The sequence below is a fragment of the Maniola jurtina genome, chromosome 15, assembly GCF_905333055.1.
Source record: "Maniola jurtina chromosome 15, ilManJurt1.1, whole genome shotgun sequence".
Taxonomy (NCBI): Eukaryota; Metazoa; Arthropoda; class Insecta; order Lepidoptera; family Nymphalidae; genus Maniola; species Maniola jurtina.
In genome coordinates this window covers 13,376,297-13,395,567 of record NC_060043.1, presented here as the reverse complement: position 1 = coordinate 13,395,567, position 19,271 = coordinate 13,376,297, and the positions used below count along the sequence as shown (strand labels likewise).

The 19,271-nt window shown below is 38.9% G+C and overlaps 4 protein-coding genes across 5 annotated transcripts in view; all 4 read left to right on the top strand.

The window, feature by feature from the left end:
* The window catches only part of LOC123872541 (cationic amino acid transporter 3), a 33,951-nt gene extending 29,073 nt beyond the window's left edge, over positions 1 to 4,878 (top strand). For both annotated transcript variants that reach the window (XM_045916865.1, XM_045916864.1), the window contains exons 8-11: positions 1,163 to 1,311; positions 1,838 to 1,992; positions 2,102 to 2,210; positions 2,943 to 4,878. In XM_045916865.1, the coding sequence (XP_045772821.1) occupies positions 1,163 to 1,311; positions 1,838 to 1,992; positions 2,102 to 2,210; positions 2,943 to 3,061 (532 nt within the window). In that variant the 3' untranslated portion in view covers positions 3,062 to 4,878. The remainder of the gene's footprint in view (positions 1 to 1,162; positions 1,312 to 1,837; positions 1,993 to 2,101; positions 2,211 to 2,942) is intronic.
* A 1,557-nt stretch (positions 4,879 to 6,435) lies between these two features.
* Positions 6,436 to 7,617, top strand: LOC123872621 (lipase 1-like). Its single transcript, XM_045917003.1, has one exon. It carries the CDS (start codon positions 6,436 to 6,438, stop codon positions 7,615 to 7,617), a length of 1,182 nt encoding a protein of 393 aa, XP_045772959.1.
* Positions 7,618 to 8,785: 1,168 nt separating this feature from the next.
* Positions 8,786 to 12,442, top strand: LOC123872620. Its single transcript, XM_045917002.1, has one exon. It carries the CDS (start codon positions 8,786 to 8,788, stop codon positions 12,440 to 12,442), a length of 3,657 nt encoding a protein of 1,218 aa, XP_045772958.1.
* Positions 12,443 to 14,803: 2,361 nt separating this feature from the next.
* LOC123872261 (lipase member K-like) lies at positions 14,804 to 16,343 on the top strand. The gene has a single exon (XM_045916430.1). It carries the CDS (start codon positions 14,939 to 14,941, stop codon positions 16,100 to 16,102), a length of 1,164 nt encoding a protein of 387 aa, XP_045772386.1. The 5' UTR covers positions 14,804 to 14,938; the 3' UTR covers positions 16,103 to 16,343.
* Positions 16,344 to 19,271: the final 2,928 nt, after the last annotated feature.

Below are 19,271 nucleotides of genomic sequence, written 5' to 3'. Positions count from 1 at the left end.
GAATTTAATAATTATATAATATAATAATAATAATTTAATTAGATAATACTTATTAATCAAAAACAAAAGTGGAGTATGTAAATACGATTATGATATCAAGCTTTTATGTAAATAAGTTTGAGCATGTTGATCTCAATCGCTCAATTATTATTGTATAAATTTCACGGTCATTTGTTGTGTGGATAGTACTAATTCAATTCAATTTTCAATTCAATAATCTTTATTGCGAATTCGGGTTAGTTTACAGATCTTAAAACTATTATTGTTAGGTGCTCCAAATTCTACCTTTCGGTATGCAATAATACAATAACATAGTCATGAATACAATCTTGTTATACCATTATAAATAATAATATTCTAATTATTATTATTACAATTCATTCAACATTAATAACTTCAAAATTATGTTTAATATGTACCTACTTTAATCAACTTTAATCCTATATACAGTATATATTATTATTTGATGTCAATATTGTTAGTCTAATCGGAATAATTATTTTATAAGTCAATTATAGTTATAATTAAAATAGTCTAATAACACAGCTTGGCCTTGATCTGTTAGAGAAGTTATTATGATAATCATAGTATCCATAATTTAGGATTATGACTTTATTTTGCTTGTGATTTTGCGGGTATGGGGTCCATTACCCTCAGCTGGAAGGCCGAGCCCAGGAATGAGGACATCCCTGGAGACCAGCAGGAGGCCGACTGTTAGCAACCCTGAAATGCATGTCATCGGGGTGTCAAAAAACGACTGACGGATAGAGCGTGACGTCAGACGGGAACGGGAATAAAAGGGAGCGAGTCGAATTTAACAAGGGTTTTGTCGGAAGACGAATGTCGAATAATAATTATAATAATGAGCAGTAGTAACTAAGTACCTAATTGTGTTAGTAGAGGCCTAATGTAAAGAGATTAGACTACTAAAAGTTTACTATGGAGTATCTGTATTTCACTGATCTTACCTAAGTCCTAACCGATTATTATCGAAACACGGCGAGCCGACGAGAGAGGGACAATGAAGGGAATAGAGAAGACGTTCCTTTCTAACAATAGTTTCTTTGTATTTTTTATTGTTTTGTGTGCAATATAGTTTTCTATTTATCTATTTATCTATCTATGTGTACCTAAGTTCATCTGTTTTGCTGATTTCCCTCAGGTATGAGGAAGAGAGTCAAGTGATGCTAAACAGCAAGGCGGTCCCGGAGACCCCCTACAGCGTGGCGAGGCAGACCTTCAACCTGCTGGGTCTCAAGCACCCCACAACGCTGTCCTCCACCATCGCCAAATGCACCATATGCATATTCTGTAAGTTATATTTGTTTCCTTTATTCCCATCACCAGCCCATTACGAGTCTCCTCTCAGACTGAGAGGGGCTTAAGCTAAGGCCTAAGCCCCTAGTCCAGCACGCTGGCCAAGTGTGGATTGGTAAATTTGAAACACCTTTGAGAAGAATATGGAAAATCTCAGGTATAATGCAGGTTTCCTCACAATGTTTTCCTTCACCAAGCAAGTGATATTTGATTGCAACTCATCGCCACCTTTGAAATGAGCGGTGACAAGCCTGCATGTATTTCATCGTTAAAGCCAGTGATATTTAATTTCTTAAAACGCACACAACTCCGATAAGTTAGAGGTGCATGCTCGGAATCGAACTCCCAACCTCCCGAAATGGAGGCGGACGTCCTAATTACTAAGTTATCCCGGGAAAATAATTTCGCACATGAAGGCTAATTTATACCTTTAGGTAAGTACTTTAGGCATAAGGATTTTTAGAAAACCTCAATCCACTTGGACGAAATCACGGTCATTAAGTATTTTATATATTTCTAGTCGTAGCGGCGCTAATAACGTGCGCATTGCTGCGGTGGGACGCGGATAACTCATCGCTGGGCGTGGGCGTGGGCGTGCTGGGCGGCATACTGCTGGTCCTCCTGCTGGTGCTGTACCGCCAGCCCCGAGCGAGCGTCGCCAACCTTAGCTTCAAGGTCAGTATCTCCTTAGGCACACCGCACACCGGCAGTTGAAGTTGAATTTAATTTTTCCGTTCTATTGTATTCTAATGGTACTAATATTAATTATCACTGTGTTCCGCAGGTGCCCCTGGTCCCGCTGGTTCCTTACCTCAGCGTGTGTATGAACGTGTACCTCATGGTGCAGCTCGACCAACAGACTTGGATACGGTTCATCTTGTGGCTCGCTATTGGTGAGTGCATCTGAGCACCGCCTCCTTGATACTCGTCCGACCACAGGCTCTTTAACCTGATCAGATAATGTTCGTAAGCGTAACATCCCGGTAGCGTATTTACATTTTTGTGTACAGAAGAAGCTGCCTCCTTCTGTACACAAAAATGTAAAACGGCCTTAAAACACGCCCGGGTTTGTTTTGCTAACTCCTTTTCCAAACCCGTGTTCAATTTAAGGCACGCGTCCTCCAATCGCCCACGGGTTTGCAACGCAAACTATTCTTCCAAACACGTGTTCAAGACGTTGCATTCAAGGCGATGCATGGAACTAAGTCCTTCAATTGCGCACTATTAATACATATATCAATACTTTATTTGCCAAAATCTAGGTTAGATTAGGTTAGAACATGTTCCCGTCCATGACAGGGGCATGATTCATGCCCGGCCTCTATCTTGACTATAAATTCCAGTGTTATAAAAGTAGTAGTACTGTAACTCATTTGTCATATTACATTATGATTTATCAACCACGCTGTATGTAATGTAGCCTTTAGAGCCTCGATAGCTCAACGATTGAGGAGCGGACTGAATTCCAAAAGGTCGGCGGTTCAAACCCCACCCGTTGCACTATTGTCGTGCCCACTCCTGGCACAATCTTTACGCTTACCTAATTGAAGGGGAAAGGGGAGTATTAGTCATAATTAGCATGGATAATATTCTTTTTAAAAAAAATGTATGTTTTCTTTCACCAGGTTACACGATATACTTCACGTACGGCATCTGGAACAGTTCTCTGCGGCGCAACGAAGCCAACCTCGCGATGAAGGCCAACGGGAAGATCGAGAACGAAAAGCAATTCACTCAGCTCTGAGGCTGAAAATGTCAACTGTAATACGCGGAACTGAAGGCATCGAGCCGATCGTTTTAGGACGTGTACGGACTAGCGATGGGCGATTGTTGCGAATAAAACAATCGAATGAACCGAATAATTGAACAATCGACTGTCGATTTACTCGTTTCGACAAAAACAATCGATTGTTCAATTGTTCGATTCATAATGCGGGGTGCACAGTCTGGAACGAATAAATCAATTCAGTCAATCAATTGCGCAATCGTATTCTATTTTCGATACATTCGTTCCAGGCCCGCGCGCTAGGAAAAAGTCGAGCCATCGAAAATAACCGATTGTTTTTCGATTGTGCATTTGTTATTTGAATGAATTGTCCATCGCTAGTACAGACTAGGCTGAAATCTACAGAGCCCACTTTGACTTAGTTCAGACTTAAGTTAGGAATCAAGACAAAAGGTGTGTAAAATCTTTCGTCAAAGAAAATACAACTTGAATGCTAACACATACACTACTGTAAAATAAAGAAGGTCTGGAGTCCGGACCTCACAGGCTCTTTTCTAGTAGGTAATAAAAAAATAAAATTTTAATAGAAAAGACGCAGGTAGTCTATAAATATGATTTTGATTTACATATAACCAAAATACCTTAATAACTGTTGATTGAAAAAATTTAAATTAACTATATAGCTAGATATAAGTATACAAAAATAAATAAATATTTACTTATATGTGACTTTATCAGCGACCAGTAGGTATAGGTTACAGAGTGAGAAAAACTAGCAAAAGTAGATACATTAGAAGGTAATTAATAATTTAAGACATTATTTAATTTATATGTAAGTAGGTATATTATTTCATAATATTTATAGGTTCATTTTGTATATTTTAACTTAAAACATTTATTGACGCTACTTTTTTCTTATACTTAGAGTTCACGCAGACAACTGACTTTTATTTGAGATAGATTTTATAAGATGTCGACTGCTTTATGCTGAATTTTGTGATTTGTCTGACAAACAAATATAGGATGTATGCGATTACAATTTCAAAAAAAAATCTAAGCGTCCGTCCATTAGAATAATAATTTAAGTAAGTATCTATAATATGAAACAAGAGGGTTTCACCAAGACCTTGTGCTAGTTGGCACAGGACCTGACTACTAAATATACAGAAACCACTATGTTGTAAAAATATAGATATATAATATTCCATTATTAAATTCGTCCACAAAAATGCGCCTGAATATTGAAACAGATCCTATCCGACTGTTCTGAAACGTAACTCTGTAATTTTTTTATGCTTTTCTGAATGTTATTATTGCATGATGCGCACGACAATAGCCGGCATTATTATTTAATAAAAAACTGGGAGTGCGCGGTTAACGTCGGTCAAATCAATCTAATTTTGCAAAGCAGTGACCCCTAGGTAAGGACCAATGTTGATAGAATTCGAGCGCTGAAACACTTAAGCATCATAGTAAAATGGACCATAACAGTGTTGTGATAAAGCTCTGAGCAGAAAGCTTGTGAAATTGAAATCAGAGGTACTGAATTTTTGACTTTAAATTATTAATCTTTATGGTCAATTTAACCCTGAGGTTTTTTGACGTTCGAATTCTACCAGAATTGGTGAGTTAAAAAATCGCTTGCTAACCACACTAGTCGCCTCCAGCCACGTGTATGTGAGTAGCCCGTTTGCGTCGGGCTTTATGATATCATCCTATATTTAATGAAAAAACTGTTAATGTAAAGATGAAATTAAATTAAATTTATTAGTTGTAAGTATTGACGAACTGTGATTAAAATGAATAATTTAAAAATAAATAATACTTTAATTAGAGTTATTTTTTTTATTTTTTGCACCTAAACTACCTGGATATAAATCTGAATACTCAATATAATATAATATATGGTGACTAGTTACCAGTTACAAACCTACCGGTAACCGCAACATACGTCACCAAGCGATTACAGATTTTTTTGAAATCTCGCGAGAATAATTTGATTTTGCGGTATCAAAAGTACCTAGCATATTCGTACATCTTCGTTATTATTGTAGCTTCCTAAGAAGGTACATTTAGTTTATCCACGTGGGATTCGGCTATAGTTATTTCTGCGGGAACTTTTGAATTTTCCGGGATAAAATGTAGCCTTCATGTTAATTCAATATACTTAGGTAGGATCTCCTCATTTCGGATTTGATCACGTAGAGGACTCCAAACATAGCTCTCGCCAGCAGAGTGGCTCTGAGGCGGACAAATAACCTAACTTTATCCGTCTATAGGTTGGCGATGACGATGATGATGAAGAACGACAGCAACTGCGCTAGAAAAAATGAAATTGATCCACGCGAAAAACGAACCTATTATACTTCGAGATTAAGGCGAGTATAGGTGCTCAGATCGCTGCGCCACTGTAATCGATACTCAATAGTATCAAATTCAACACAGCATTGCACCAAGGTTGATTAGCATAGGCTGTGTGTGGACAGTAAAAATTAGCAACTTATTATTTTTCTAAAAGAACATCACAATCCAGAAATGCCTATTTTGAAATTGGCACCTAGGTAAAGTCTAAGCGTTTAGATATTTCCTAGTTTAAAAAAAATTTAAAATAAATAATAAACGAGTAGGTGGATCACCTGATGTTAAGTGATTAGCGCCACCCATGGACATCTGCGGCGCCAGAGCAACCGCATATATGCGTTCCCGGCTTTTCAAGAATTTGACGAATGATGCAGTTTTTAGCTTAGATTAAGGACTATATTTCTAGGATGTGTCTACAAAATTTTATTCAGTTACGTTGGTTCAAATGAGAACCAAACGACGTTTGTATGAAGCGCTGGTGAGCGCGCTAGGAAAACTTCTCTTATATAATATTAGCGTAGGTACCTACCTAATTAATCAAATTAGCAGTTTATCACCTAAATACAAGATGTTCCCTTCAAAGATTTTTAGGGTTCCATAAAATAAGTTATCCATTATAAGAACCGCCCAAATAAGGTACTACTTATCTGTAGATTGAATTTACTGGCTGAGTTTGTTGTACGCTCCTTCTCAGGCCAGGGCGCGTTTAGAACCCTTATTTTGTCTTAGAGAGTTATAAGTGGTTGCTAAATCCAATGTTGACATTAAAAAAGTTTTCTCTAGAGACTTGATCAAAATATTTTAGTTCAGAGTTTTGTTACACAAGAAACTGTGTAAAGCGTATCTCCGAAGATCTTACCATCTTAAAAATAGTGTGCGGAACATCCTGAATGTCAGTTTTATTGTGGTTAAAGTTTAAACGCAAAAACCTTCGCACATGGATTCGAACTATCGTTAAAATCTATTTATTGGTTAGTTGTAGTGATTTTCAGGAAAATAACACTTGTGCTCGAAATTTTTTTCCTCAAAAAATGAAGTTTATTAATTTACTAAGTGCTTGTGCAGTGATTTTCAGTCAGGTAGTATCAACTTCTTCACCAGAAATTGAGTCCGAAGATGCCCAATTGTATTTTGAAGAATTGGCCGTCAAATACGGACACCCTGCCCAGAAATATGAAGTTATTACTGAAGATGGTTATATACTCGCCTTGTACCATCTACCAGGCAGTAAAGAGGTTCCAGTATTGCTCATGCATGGAGTGTTCGGGACCTCGGATATATGGATGCTTAGAGGGAATATCTCCCTACCGATAGTTTTAGCAAATTCTGGATACGACGTTTGGGTAGGCAATAGCCGAGGGAACAGATATTCTAGACGTCATGTCTACCTCGATCCTGACCACGACCCAGCTTTTTGGAACTTTTCCTTCCACGAAATGGGAGTTTACGACTTATCAGCAACCATTGATACAGTTATCCAAAAAACTGGTGTAAAACAGCTCAATACGATAGGCCATTCCCTCGGCACCACTTTATTCTACGTCCTAGGTTCCATCAGGCCGGAGTACAATGCGAGAATAAACGTCTTCATTGCACTAGCACCTATTTGCTACTTGAACCATATTCAACCACTTTCAAGCACGATTGCAAAATTCGTTCCCGTATTAGGAGAAATTTTGAACAAGTTAAACGTGCACGAATTGTTTGACGAACCAACAAGGAGTATCGTGGAGCAATTTTGTACTTTACCAGTTGTAGGATACAAGCTATGTGTCGAAGAAGTTTTATTCACATTTATCGGGCGTGATCCCGAAGAGATCTCCCCAGAATTTGCAAGAATTGCGTATCCTCATTTTCCTTCGAGTTGTTCCTTGAAGAATGTCCTCCATTTGGCACAATTGCATAATAGAAAAGTATTCGCTCAGTATGATTATGGATTCCTGAGGAATAGAAGAGTGTATAATTCTTCTGTACCACCTGAATATGATTTGAAGAAGGTGACTATGCCCGTTGCTATTACTGTGGGAAGAAATGACAAATTATCTGAGGTAGAGGACGTTGAAACTTTGAGGAGGAAGCTGCCGAATGTGGTGAGCTACGAGGTGTCTCCGCGCGAGGAGTTCAATCACTTGGACGATATTTGGGGAGCGCATATGGACGTTTATTTATACCCCTTTATTTTTAAAATATTGGAACAATATAGTGAGTCCTAGCTTTAATGTAATATTGTTATTATAAGTGACGATTAATAAATAATTTAAGATACTTACCTGTTACTATACCTACCTACTTACCTGTTATAGGTATATACCTACTTGTAGTCTATAATACGAAATATTCCTTTTTATTCGCTCACAAATTTTCCTAAGACCATTTTGCTATCTCCCTGGTAAATGACAACGATAAAGAACTCTATTCCTAGGTTCCTCTTGTTCCAAGCTCCTAACGGCTAACTAATAAAAATTATAATTTATCTTGCTACATCTACGGATCCATAGACTCCATACTGCATTTCGACTGCAAACTTATTGGAATAAAAACCCACCTACCTACCTGCCAAATTTCATGATTCTAGGTCAACGGGAAGTACCCTATAGGTTTCTTGACAGAGACGACGGACGGACGAACGGATGGGCGGACGGACGGACAGACCGACGGACGGACAGACAGACAGACAGACAACAAAGTGATCCTATATGGGTTCCATTTTTCCTTTTGAGGTACGGAACCCTAAAAACTGGTCAAGAGCGAGTCGGACTCGAATACGAAGGGTTCCGTACTGTTCGCGATGATTCTCTATTAATTTACTTCGAGAAAATACACGTTCAAAATAAGTGCGTCAAAACAAAGGACTGTCTGTTTACGCCGAAAAGAACAATAGGCCAGAGTCGAAATCACTCCAGAAACGTAAACATCTATTGTCTGCGGGTTTTTATGACCCACTCGAGGTGTCCAGAAAAGTCGGAGAAAGAGATAGGCTTATACGAAAGCAAAGGACAGACGGAGCCTCGGAATACTATATAAGCGGACGTTTTCGGCGACGGGACAGTGTGTGTGTGTATACTCTTAACAGTGAAAAGTGCTGAGAACTGAACAGTGGACTCTTAAGTGAAATTAAGTGTAGTGAATTAGTAAAGTATTAAGTGTAATTAGAAATATTGTTGTGTGTTGAATAAACGTGATTTACCTTAATAAGTGTTTCACTGTAGTTGTCGCACGTACCTTGACGTACCTACCTACCCGCCAGTCATAAGGTTACTTAGTGCTCAGTGCGTTACAATTGGTCCTTCGAAGAGCCGGATCGGGTTACTGTAGTAGGTAAATCAGGTGAGGATGCCGACGACAAGATCAGAATCACGCTCAAGGATTATGGCGGAAACCATGGCGAGAGATGTGACTGTAAGTATACCAGTCGAGTCTACAGACACGTCCACTACCAGTCAATCTACGCTAAGGACGCCTCCGCCCTGTGTGAACGTCAGAGCAGTGGGGTCCCCGGTGCAACAGGTCGGGGACGTAATCAGGGGGAATACAGACCCTGCCCCCACAGAGGGGGGCATTCCGGTATTCACTTCTGGTACTATCGACGTTTCACCGAATGTTGAGCCTTCTGGATCATTCAGTATAAAAGACAAAATTAAGGAATCACGTCAACAAGCGTTGGACGTACGAAGGACTTCTTTGAACCCTTATAAGTCTACGCGTGCGGATAACGCGCACTCGTTGCCGAGGAAAAAGAGGTCGGAAATTGAAAAGGAGTTAGCGCAGAGGGAGTATGAATCCGCTAAAGCTCTTGAAAAGCTGGCTCGAGCGAAATTATTGGCCAGCCAGGTAAAGGCCTCTATTTCTGTCATCAAAACCTTGAAGAAACCACAGTATCTTCACTCACCAGAAACTTCCAAGTGCATAAGGGAAAAAATGTCAGTGAACATGTTCGATAGATACGTTGCCTTTTATAGCCGATACAGAGATACAGAAATAGCCGACCTAGAAATAATTGATTTATTCCTTACCGAAGAAGTACAGAACTATGGAGTTTTCGCTCCACCTGAAATTATTGACACCATAAAGCCGCAATATGCAAACATGGGAAGGACAGTTCACGCTATGTTAGAGCCAGAAGAGAGAAAACAAGAATCACCGTCGACGAGTCAAGAAATAGCCATTCGCACAGTTAAGAGTGCATGTAACTTATGTGATGAGAATCATGGCCTATTAGAATGCAAGAAATTCAGAGAAGCAAGCGTAGATGAACGATGGGAAATTGCGAAGAAAGCTAAGATATGTTTCAAGTGCCTTCGTTACAGACACCAGAGACTGGACTGCAAGGCTCCACCCTGTAGGAGATGCAGGAGATACCACCATGTAGCTCTTCATTCTGAAAGACCCGCACCAGCTGCAGTCCAGCAGAAGAACGAGTCGTGCAACAATGTCGACTACGAAGATGAAACATATCACGATGAAGATGATTACTATTCTGATAATGAACCAGAAGAGAAAATTGTATCCATCAATACCACAGTGACTAAAGGAAAGGTGTATCTGAAGATGGTGCCAGTGAACCTATATGGCCCAAAAGGAAAAGTCCGAGTATTAGCATTGTTAGATGAAGGATCTACAATTACACTGGTAGATTCCTCGATTGCAGAGAAGATTGGAGTTGAAGGAAAGAGAGAACCATTGACAATAGAAACGGTTGGTGGAAAAGAATTGAAGAAGAATAACTCTTTGAAGGTCAAATTGAAAATAAAAGGCGTCAACAGTAGAGAAATAATGACAATGGAAGCCAGGACAATGGACGATTTGAAGTTGTCAGAACAAGAAGTTGATACAGACGTAATAAACAATTGTCCTCATTTAGTAAAAATCAGAAAAGAACTCGTTTACACCGGTGAAAAGCCTCAGCTTCTTATAGGACAGGACTATTGGGAATTGATTGTCACAAGGAAACTATTAAAAGGAAAGGCCACCAAACCAGTGGCATCACTTACAAGACTAGGATGGGTTCTGCATGGATTTGATACAAGTGCTAATGCCGTAGTTAACTTCGTTAACCATTGCCGAACTAAGGAAGATGACATAGAAGAAATCGTCAGAGAACACTTCAAACTGGAGTCTTTGGGAACACAACCTAATTTGCCGAGTAATGACAGTGACCGAAGAGCCTTAGAAGTTCTAGAGAGTACCACGAAGAAACTACCAAGTGATCAATACGAAACAGGACTCTTATGGAAAAAAGAAGATGAAACTCTACCGAACAATTACCATCAAGCTCTTCGACGACTTATGAATATTGAAAAGAAACTAGGCCGAGATGATGCATTAAAAGAATCTTATACAACGCAAATAGAGAAGTTGTTGGAAAAGGGTTACGCAGAAAAGGCCCCAGAAAATACCACTAGCGGAAGAACCTTTTATCTTCCTCATTTTGCAGTCGTTCATCCAATCAAGAAGAAGCCAAGAATAGTGTTCGATGCGGCGGCAAAATTTGAAGGTAAAAGCCTTAATGATGCGCTACTAGCAGGACCGGATTTACTTCAATCTCTGTTTGGAGTATTGTTACGATTCAGAGAGGGTCCAGTAGCAGTGGTGGCCGATGTTCAAGAAATGTTTCTCAGGATAAAGATAAGAGAAGCGGATAGAGACAGCCTTAGATTCTTATGGCGTGGAGAAGATAGAAAAAAGAAACCTGAAGAATATCGGATGACTTCGGTAATCTTTGGAGCTGCATCATCTCCAGCGACCGCCATATACGTCATGAATAAAAACGCTAAGGAATACGGAAAATCTTTCCCTGAAGCAGTGAAAGCAATTGAAAAGAACCATTATATGGACGATTACCTGCAAAGTTTCAGGACCACTGAAGAAGCAAAGCAAACGGCAGCAAAAGTGAAAGAAATTCATGAAAAGGCAAGTTTTCACTTGAAAGGCTGGGCTAGCAACGATGCGAGAGTAATTGAGGAATTCAGAGAAAACATACAGAATGATTCTTTAGAACTCACGAAAGAAGAAAAAACTCTTGGTTTAAGATGGTTGGTAAAAGAAGATGCATTGGCTTTTAATGTTGGTTTACGAAATACCTCGGAAGAACTCATGAATGGGAGGAAAATTCCCACCAAACGAGAAGTAATGAGCGTTGTCATGTCAACATTTGACCCTTTGGGATTTGCGACACCTGTATTAATTCAGGGGAAGAAATTAATTCAAGATATTTGGAGAACGAAAATTGACTGGGATGAAAAAATTCACGAAGATCAAGTGAAGTTATGGTTGAAGTATTTGGAAGAAGTATCCACTCTAAGAGAATTAAAAATCGCAAGATGTATCTCACCGTACTCACAAGAAGGAGAATTACATACCTTTACAGACGCAAGCGAAGAAGCTTATGCCGCAGCCGTGTATTGGCGGACTATAGGATCTGATGGGAAGATACACGTTACGCTAATTGCAGGGAAAGCAAGGGTCGCACCGACGAAACCCATTTCGATTCCAAGGCTAGAACTGCAGGCCGCCTTACTAGGGACAAGGTTAGCAGCGACAATAGAACGCGAAATGGATCTACGTGTGCTAAAGAAAGCATATTGGACCGACTCAAGTACAGTGTTGCAATGGATTAAATCTGATCCTCAAAAATTTAAAACCTTCGTAGCTCACCGGCTGGCTGAAATCGAGGAATTGACAAACGTTGGAGAATGGCGGTGGGTGCCTACTAAAGAAAATCCAGCCGACGATGCGACGAGAGGGACGCCAAATGACTTCAACCAAGCAGCAAGATGGTTCCAAGGCCCTTCTTTCTTGCGCAAAAACGAAGATGAATGGCCTGTGAGAAGATTTAAAAAAGCAAATGAAAATCTAGAAAAGAAAGAAAGAAGGCGACAAGACAAAGGAAGAATAATACCGTCAACGCCGCCAAGCAGAAGGAAGAGAAATGGAAACCAAACTCAAACCCAGAGGAAGAAAGGACGAACAATAATAGAAACAAGGAAGAACGCGAATTACAGACGCGCAAACTACCGGAGGAATGCCAAGACGTCCTAGCCGTCGAGTCATCGTGGTGGTTCCTACAGAATCATCGCTTTAAACGTGAGAAGGTGCTTTGGCACCGCGGGGAGATTGTTCGCGATGATTCTCTATTAATTTACTTCGAGAAAATACACGTTCAAAATAAGTGCGTCAAAACAAAGGACTGTCTGTTTACGCCGAAAAGAACAATAGGCCAGAGTCGAAATCACTCCAGAAACGTAAACATCTATTGTCTGCGGGTTTTTATGACCCACTCGAGGTGTCCAGAAAAGTCGGAGAAAGAGATAGGCTTATACGAAAGCAAAGGACAGACGGAGCCTCGGAATACTATATAAGCGGACGTTTTCGGCGACGGGACAGTGTGTGTGTGTATACTCTTAACAGTGAAAAGTGCTGAGAACTGAACAGTGGACTCTTAAGTGAAATTAAGTGTAGTGAATTAGTAAAGTATTAAGTGTAATTAGAAATATTGTTGTGTGTTGAATAAACGTGATTTACCTTAATAAGTGTTTCACTGTAGTTGTCGCACGTACCTTGACGTACCTACCTACCCGCCAGTCATAAGGTTACTTAGTGCTCAGTGCGTTACACGTACATATCTATAGTTCCGTACCATCGTACAAGATATTTTAATATTTTTATATGCAACACGGCAAGTTAATGACAACTGCGCCATTTATATGTGATGTAGTAAATTAATTTTTTCGTGAACACATTTTAATTTTTTTTTGTGTTGTAACCACAAATTCTCTGCTTTCGGATTCATTCCTTTACCTGAGCTATAAAGAGCCACCTAACTGCCAAATTTCATGATTCCCGATCACCGGGAAGTATCCTATAGGTTTTTTTGACAGACACGACAGTCGGACAGACAGCAAAATGATCCTATAAGGGTTCCGTTTTTCCTTTTGAGGTACGGAACTACAAAATTCACGTTCAGATGCAGTTATAGAAGCTTAAACAGTTAAGCAATAAATAAACACTGCAATTTGTTCGCGCGAATCACTATTCGCAAATCAATTTTTCGTATCAATCAATCAATTATTCGTATCATGGCGCGCAGGCAACAAGCATAGCGGACGGACGCGCGCTATTATTGGCAGCGATACTTCACGCCAGAGCAACAACATGCGACAATACGACATGCTACAAAACGAAACATTTACTTTTTGTAATTTTCCACATTAAAAAAATCGTTTACGAATAAAACAATAAATCTAGATAGTTGGAATAGGTAGTACCTAGATGTGGTTTTTTCTTACTTTGAAAATTGAAACACGTTTTAATTTTTTTTAATGGTGTAACCATAAATTCGCGGTTTTCAGATTTCTTCCTGTACTTGTGCTATAAGATCTAGGTACCCTGCCTGCCAAATTTCATGATTCTAGGTCAACAGGAAGTACCCTATAGGTTTCTTGACAGACAGACACAGACAGACAACGAAGTGATCCTATAAGAGTAACTTTTTTCCTTTTCAGGTACGGAACCCTAATAACTAGATAAAGTAAATATTTCCACCTCATGAATGAATTATACTTAATAACATTAGTATCCTTTTCAGGTACGGAACCCTAATAACTAGATAAAGTAAATATTTCCACCTCATGAATGAATTATACTTAATAACATTAGTATAGGTTCCTGCATGTTGCAATAACTGGTTAATTTCAAGGACTGTCTATTTATTCCCTTGCTCTGTGTCGACTGTGTACATAAATAAATACTTAGGCATTTTATATATTACCTCCCTATAATCAGATACCTATATTTCCGCAAATTAAGGGCGAAAACACACATATTATGATACTGCATATCCTTACCTGACAGTTTTTCATAGTGTTCTCAAAGATGTGTGTATGTCTTGTCCACAAATTCAAAGTCGCTCAGCGAGCTATGGAAAGGGCTATGTTAGGGGTCTCCCTGAGGGATGAGATCCGAAATGAGGAGATCCGCAGGAGAACCAAGGTCACTGACATAGCCCAAACTATTAGCAAGCTGAAGTGGCAGTGGACAGGCCATACCTGTCGTAGAGGCGATGGCCGTTGGAGCCGGAAAGTCCTTGAGTGGAGACTCTGTATAAGCAAGCGTAGTGTGGAACGCCCTCTAGCACGATGGACTGACGATATAAAGCGGCTGGCGGGAAGGCTAAGGACCGGGTGTGGTGGCGCTCTTAAGGGAAGGGTTATGTCCAACAGTGGACCTCCACAGGCTGATGATGCTGATGATGTTACTTACATTCAGAAGTGTATTTTGTTTTTGTCCTCGGGAAGGCCTATGTCCTATATCCAGTGGACTCATATAGGCTGATTGATTGATTGGAACAGATTGGTTGTGTGTTTTGGCCCTTTCAGACTCATATCATTTTATTTAGTTACTAGCAGATCTTTATACGCAAGTCAGTTGAATAAAGTCAACCGTAACCGGTAGTGATAAAAAATGTAAAAATATTCGCCATGCTCAATGCAAAGGTCGCAATTTTAAACGAAAATTAGCTGTGTTTTTATTTATAAAATGTTATTCAATTATTCCAGTATTGCTATCATCATATTAAGTCAAATTATTCAGACTTTAACTCTTTTAGAAGACGCGAAATTATTTTTTACGGATCTGTCATCTAAATACGGGCATCCAGCAGAAAAATACGATGTCACCACAGAAGATGGATACATACTTACGCTTTATCGTTTGCCTGGTAAAAGCAAGCTTCCAGTTTTACTAATGCATGGACTGTTTAGCACAGCTGACTCTTGGATACTTAGGGGCAACACATCTTTGCCTATAACCCTCGCAAACTCTGGCTATGACGTTTGGATAGGCAACTGTCGAGGGAATACATATTCCAGAAAACATATCCACATAAGCCCAAATTCAAGAAAATTCTGGAACTTTACATTCCACGAACTAGCCATCTACGATTTGAGAGCTGTAATTGACAAAGTACTGAAGGAAACTGGAGCAAAAAAGCTCAATGCAATCGGCCATTCCTTGGGAAACACAATCTTCTACGTTCTAGGATCCACGGTACCAGAGTACAACGAAAAACTTAATTTACTTATAGCATTATCACCTATATGCTATTTACATAACGTTCCATCCCCCGTGAAGAATATTTTGGATTTAGCACCATTTTTTAAAGAGTTAAGAAAGCAGAACTACGTCGACAAAGTATTCGGACCCGGTTTAATCAAGCAGTTGCTAGAAAAAATCTGTGCAAATCCAGTTTACGGCTACATCATATGTGTTGAGACACTACTTTTTCCTTTAACTGGATTCAATAGAGAGGAACTGGGACCAGATTTTCTACCCATACTGATCTCCCACTTCCCTTCAAGCAGTTCTTTGAAGAATTTACTGCATCTTGCACAAGTTTATAACAGAAGAAAATTCGCAAAATATGATTACGGATTTTCAAAAAATTTCTTACTTTACAACTCTACAAAACCTCCTCTTTATGACTTGGGAAAAGTGAAAATGCGTATAGCTTTAATATCGGCGAAAAATGACAGACTATCGACATTAAAAGATGTAGAAATATTGAGAGGGAGACTGACTAATATTGTGAGTGATTTGGTGATGCCTTTGGACAAGTTCAACCATGTAGATTATATTTGGGGCGAGCGAACTAATTTGTATCTACATCCGTACATCTTAAGTGAGTTAAAAATGTATTCTTGATAATTTTAGCCTTTAGTACACAACGCAATCGCACGCGGAGTGCAGTACATGGTAATTAGAGTACGCATCAGTGTGCTAAAGGTTCATTTATGCCAGAGCAATATAGTGCGACATTGTGGCATGGGCTGCATGGTTCAATGATTCAAATGTAGCAAGAGATACGATATTGTCTCGGCATAAAATAACTGCCAATGTTCTGATCTAGCATGTCGCATTGCCGCATGTTCCGGCGTCATACAGTCTTAAGGCTATCCTTGCCAACGATCCCCCGTCGATTTCCTACGTATGATATTATTGTTCTTATCTCTATCTGCCCTGGTTCGTGCATTCTCGGTTCCTAGATCGGTACATTTGTGATAACCAAATTTCAAATTGCTGTGATTGGCTGAATTTACCATGTTCTTGCTGCGACAGTGAGTTTGAGCCACTAGCGGAACAATGTTAGCCGGTCAGAAATGATTGCAATTAGTCAACCTGTTTGACGTCCGTGTTCTGTTTTCGATTACAAAAAAGAAAAAATTGTTGTTGCAATCATCAATTTTAGCAAATAGTGAAAGAGAGTCGGCCAATCAGAGGTCACAACTACCGTCACACTTTCTGTCACACTATGGCAGTAGGCATACCGAGTAATGAAAACAATTTTTCATTCTGTCTAGGTCGAAGTAGGGTTGCCACCTGGCTCTTTTTGATTTACAGGCGACCACCATCAAAAATACGGGGTTTAGATTTGAAGAAATTTGAAATTTTGAAGTATTTGAAGAATATATATATATAGGCGGTGTTTCTCTCTGAAATGCATGGAAAGCCTATTTAGATATTTCAGTTTATTTATAAGTTTTGTATTTTTTCTCTGTATGTTGCCGTATCTTGATTGGTGAACTGTGTTTGCAATGTGGTTTTAAATAAAAGATTTATTTATTTAAATAGCTTTTAAAAACTCTTAGTGTTGTAAAGCAAAATGTTATACATTTCATGCATACAATCTTCTCATTTCAACTTAAAATTACATTTAATTTGTAATTCCACCTTCACAGTATCAATACTATGGCCGTAGCCAGGAATCGATTGCGGGAGAGGTTTTATTGGGGCCGGAACTGAATCCTGTCATGAGGAAAAAAACATTCGCTCAACTTTATGGGTTAATTACCTGGTTAGTGGAATTTCGCCTTTCAATTTGACAGTGAGATAAAATACAACAATAAAAAAGCGCGAGCGCAGTGAGCGTAAGTGTTTTTGGTTCAATACAGAAAAAATTAAAATGAAAGGGAAACGAGTGTAGCCATAGCAAGATTTTATTTTTAAAGCTTCCTATCCATACTAATATTACGAATACGACAGTATATCTATTTGCCTATCTATTTGTTAACCTTTCACGGCCCATCTTCTTTACCAAAATTTTGGTACTTACTATTCAGAGGTAACTTGCATCCCAGACATTTTTTTTAGGCGGCTTTTTAGCCCGGAAAATCCCCCACGGAATTTTTAAAAATCTAAATTCATGCAAACGAAATTGCGGGGTTTACACCAAGTAATAGAAATTCAAAGCGCGAGTGAAGTGAGCGCGAAATGTTTGATATATTTCCAAAAAAAAATTGGTAAGCAAATGCAAGAAATAGTGTAAGTATTATTTTAGGCTTTGGTTTTTGACGGCTTCCCAGGCGCAGTCGCCATTTCGAAATTTCTGGTCTGGTGGGAGGCTTCGGTCATGGCTAGTTATATGGTTAGTATGGCCCTAACGGCCAAGAAATTAGACTGCATCATCACTTACCACTAGAAAAGATTAAAGTCACGGGCTAACTTGTATAAAAAAAGGCTTACATCCTCAAACCAAGCCCCGCCGCCTTGGCTACGACCATGATCAATATCGAGTGGGTTTCGGCTACGCATTGCCGCAAAAGGAAAATATTCTTTCTACTGGACATAACGTCAGTGTTTGATTTCGCCAGCCAGCTCCTGCTGAATTTGTAAAAAACCGGCCAAGTGCGAGTCAGACCCACGCACCGAGGGTTCCGTATTCGGGTATTTTTTCCGACATTTTACTCGAGAAATCAAAAACTGTTATTAAAAAAATATGCATAAAAATAAATAAAAATCTGTTTTAGAATGAACAGGTAAAGCCCTTTCATATGATAACCCACTTGATATATGTAGTTATCTTACTTTGAAAATTGAAAATACTAATATTTGTTCATGAACACATGACAGACGGATAGAAGGACAGATGGACAGACGGACAGACGGAAAGACTGATAGACTGACAGACAACGAAGTGATCCTATAAGAGTTCTTTTTTGCTTTTGAGTTACGGAACCCTAAAAATATTTAGTTTTCTTAGCCCCGTATTTTATTTTCATAATTACAGGTTTCTGTATCCTGAAATACGGGGTAACCAGTAAAATACGGGGCCTCTGGCAACCCTATTCGGAAAACACTGTCACATTCAAGTTAATGTCAAATATTTTGTTTTCAATTACAGAAAGCTGCATCAATAATTATTACAATATTTTCTTTGTTGTGATTGGCTGAATTTTTGAGTTTCAGCCAATAAACACACTGTTTGCCAATTAAACGTCATAACAATATAAATGCCAGAAAGTTTAACCAAATAAAACAAACTTAATGAGAACCTAGTGAGAATGCAAACGGCACACAATTTATAATACATATTATGTTAGTCGTATATAATAGATATTATAGTAGTCGTTCACTTTGGTAATAGTCAGATTGTCATCAGTAAAATTGATATTGGTCGATGTATCGTAAATTATTGTTTCGGTGACAAATATTTTTACTATCTATTTATCTTTGAACAGAATGGAATAGAATGAAATGGAATGGAATACAATGATAAATTTTTATTCCTGTAAACTTTTAGGTAAACTTCAAAGTGTTTTTGGATGGTCAGAAAAATTTACCACTGGTTCGGAATGCCGATCCTACGTTTTCTAGGGTTTCGTACCTCAAAATGAAAAACGGAACTCTTATAGGATCACTTTGTTGTCTATCTCTCTGTCTGTCGTGTGTGTCAAGAAAACCTCTAGGGTACTTCCCGTTGACTCAAAACCATGAAATTTGGCAGGTAACCTAACTGCGTAATTTTGGCTAGTTTTTTTAATCGATAAAGAAAGTTTGCGACATTGTTCAATAAAAAATTTGGATTCCAACTCCT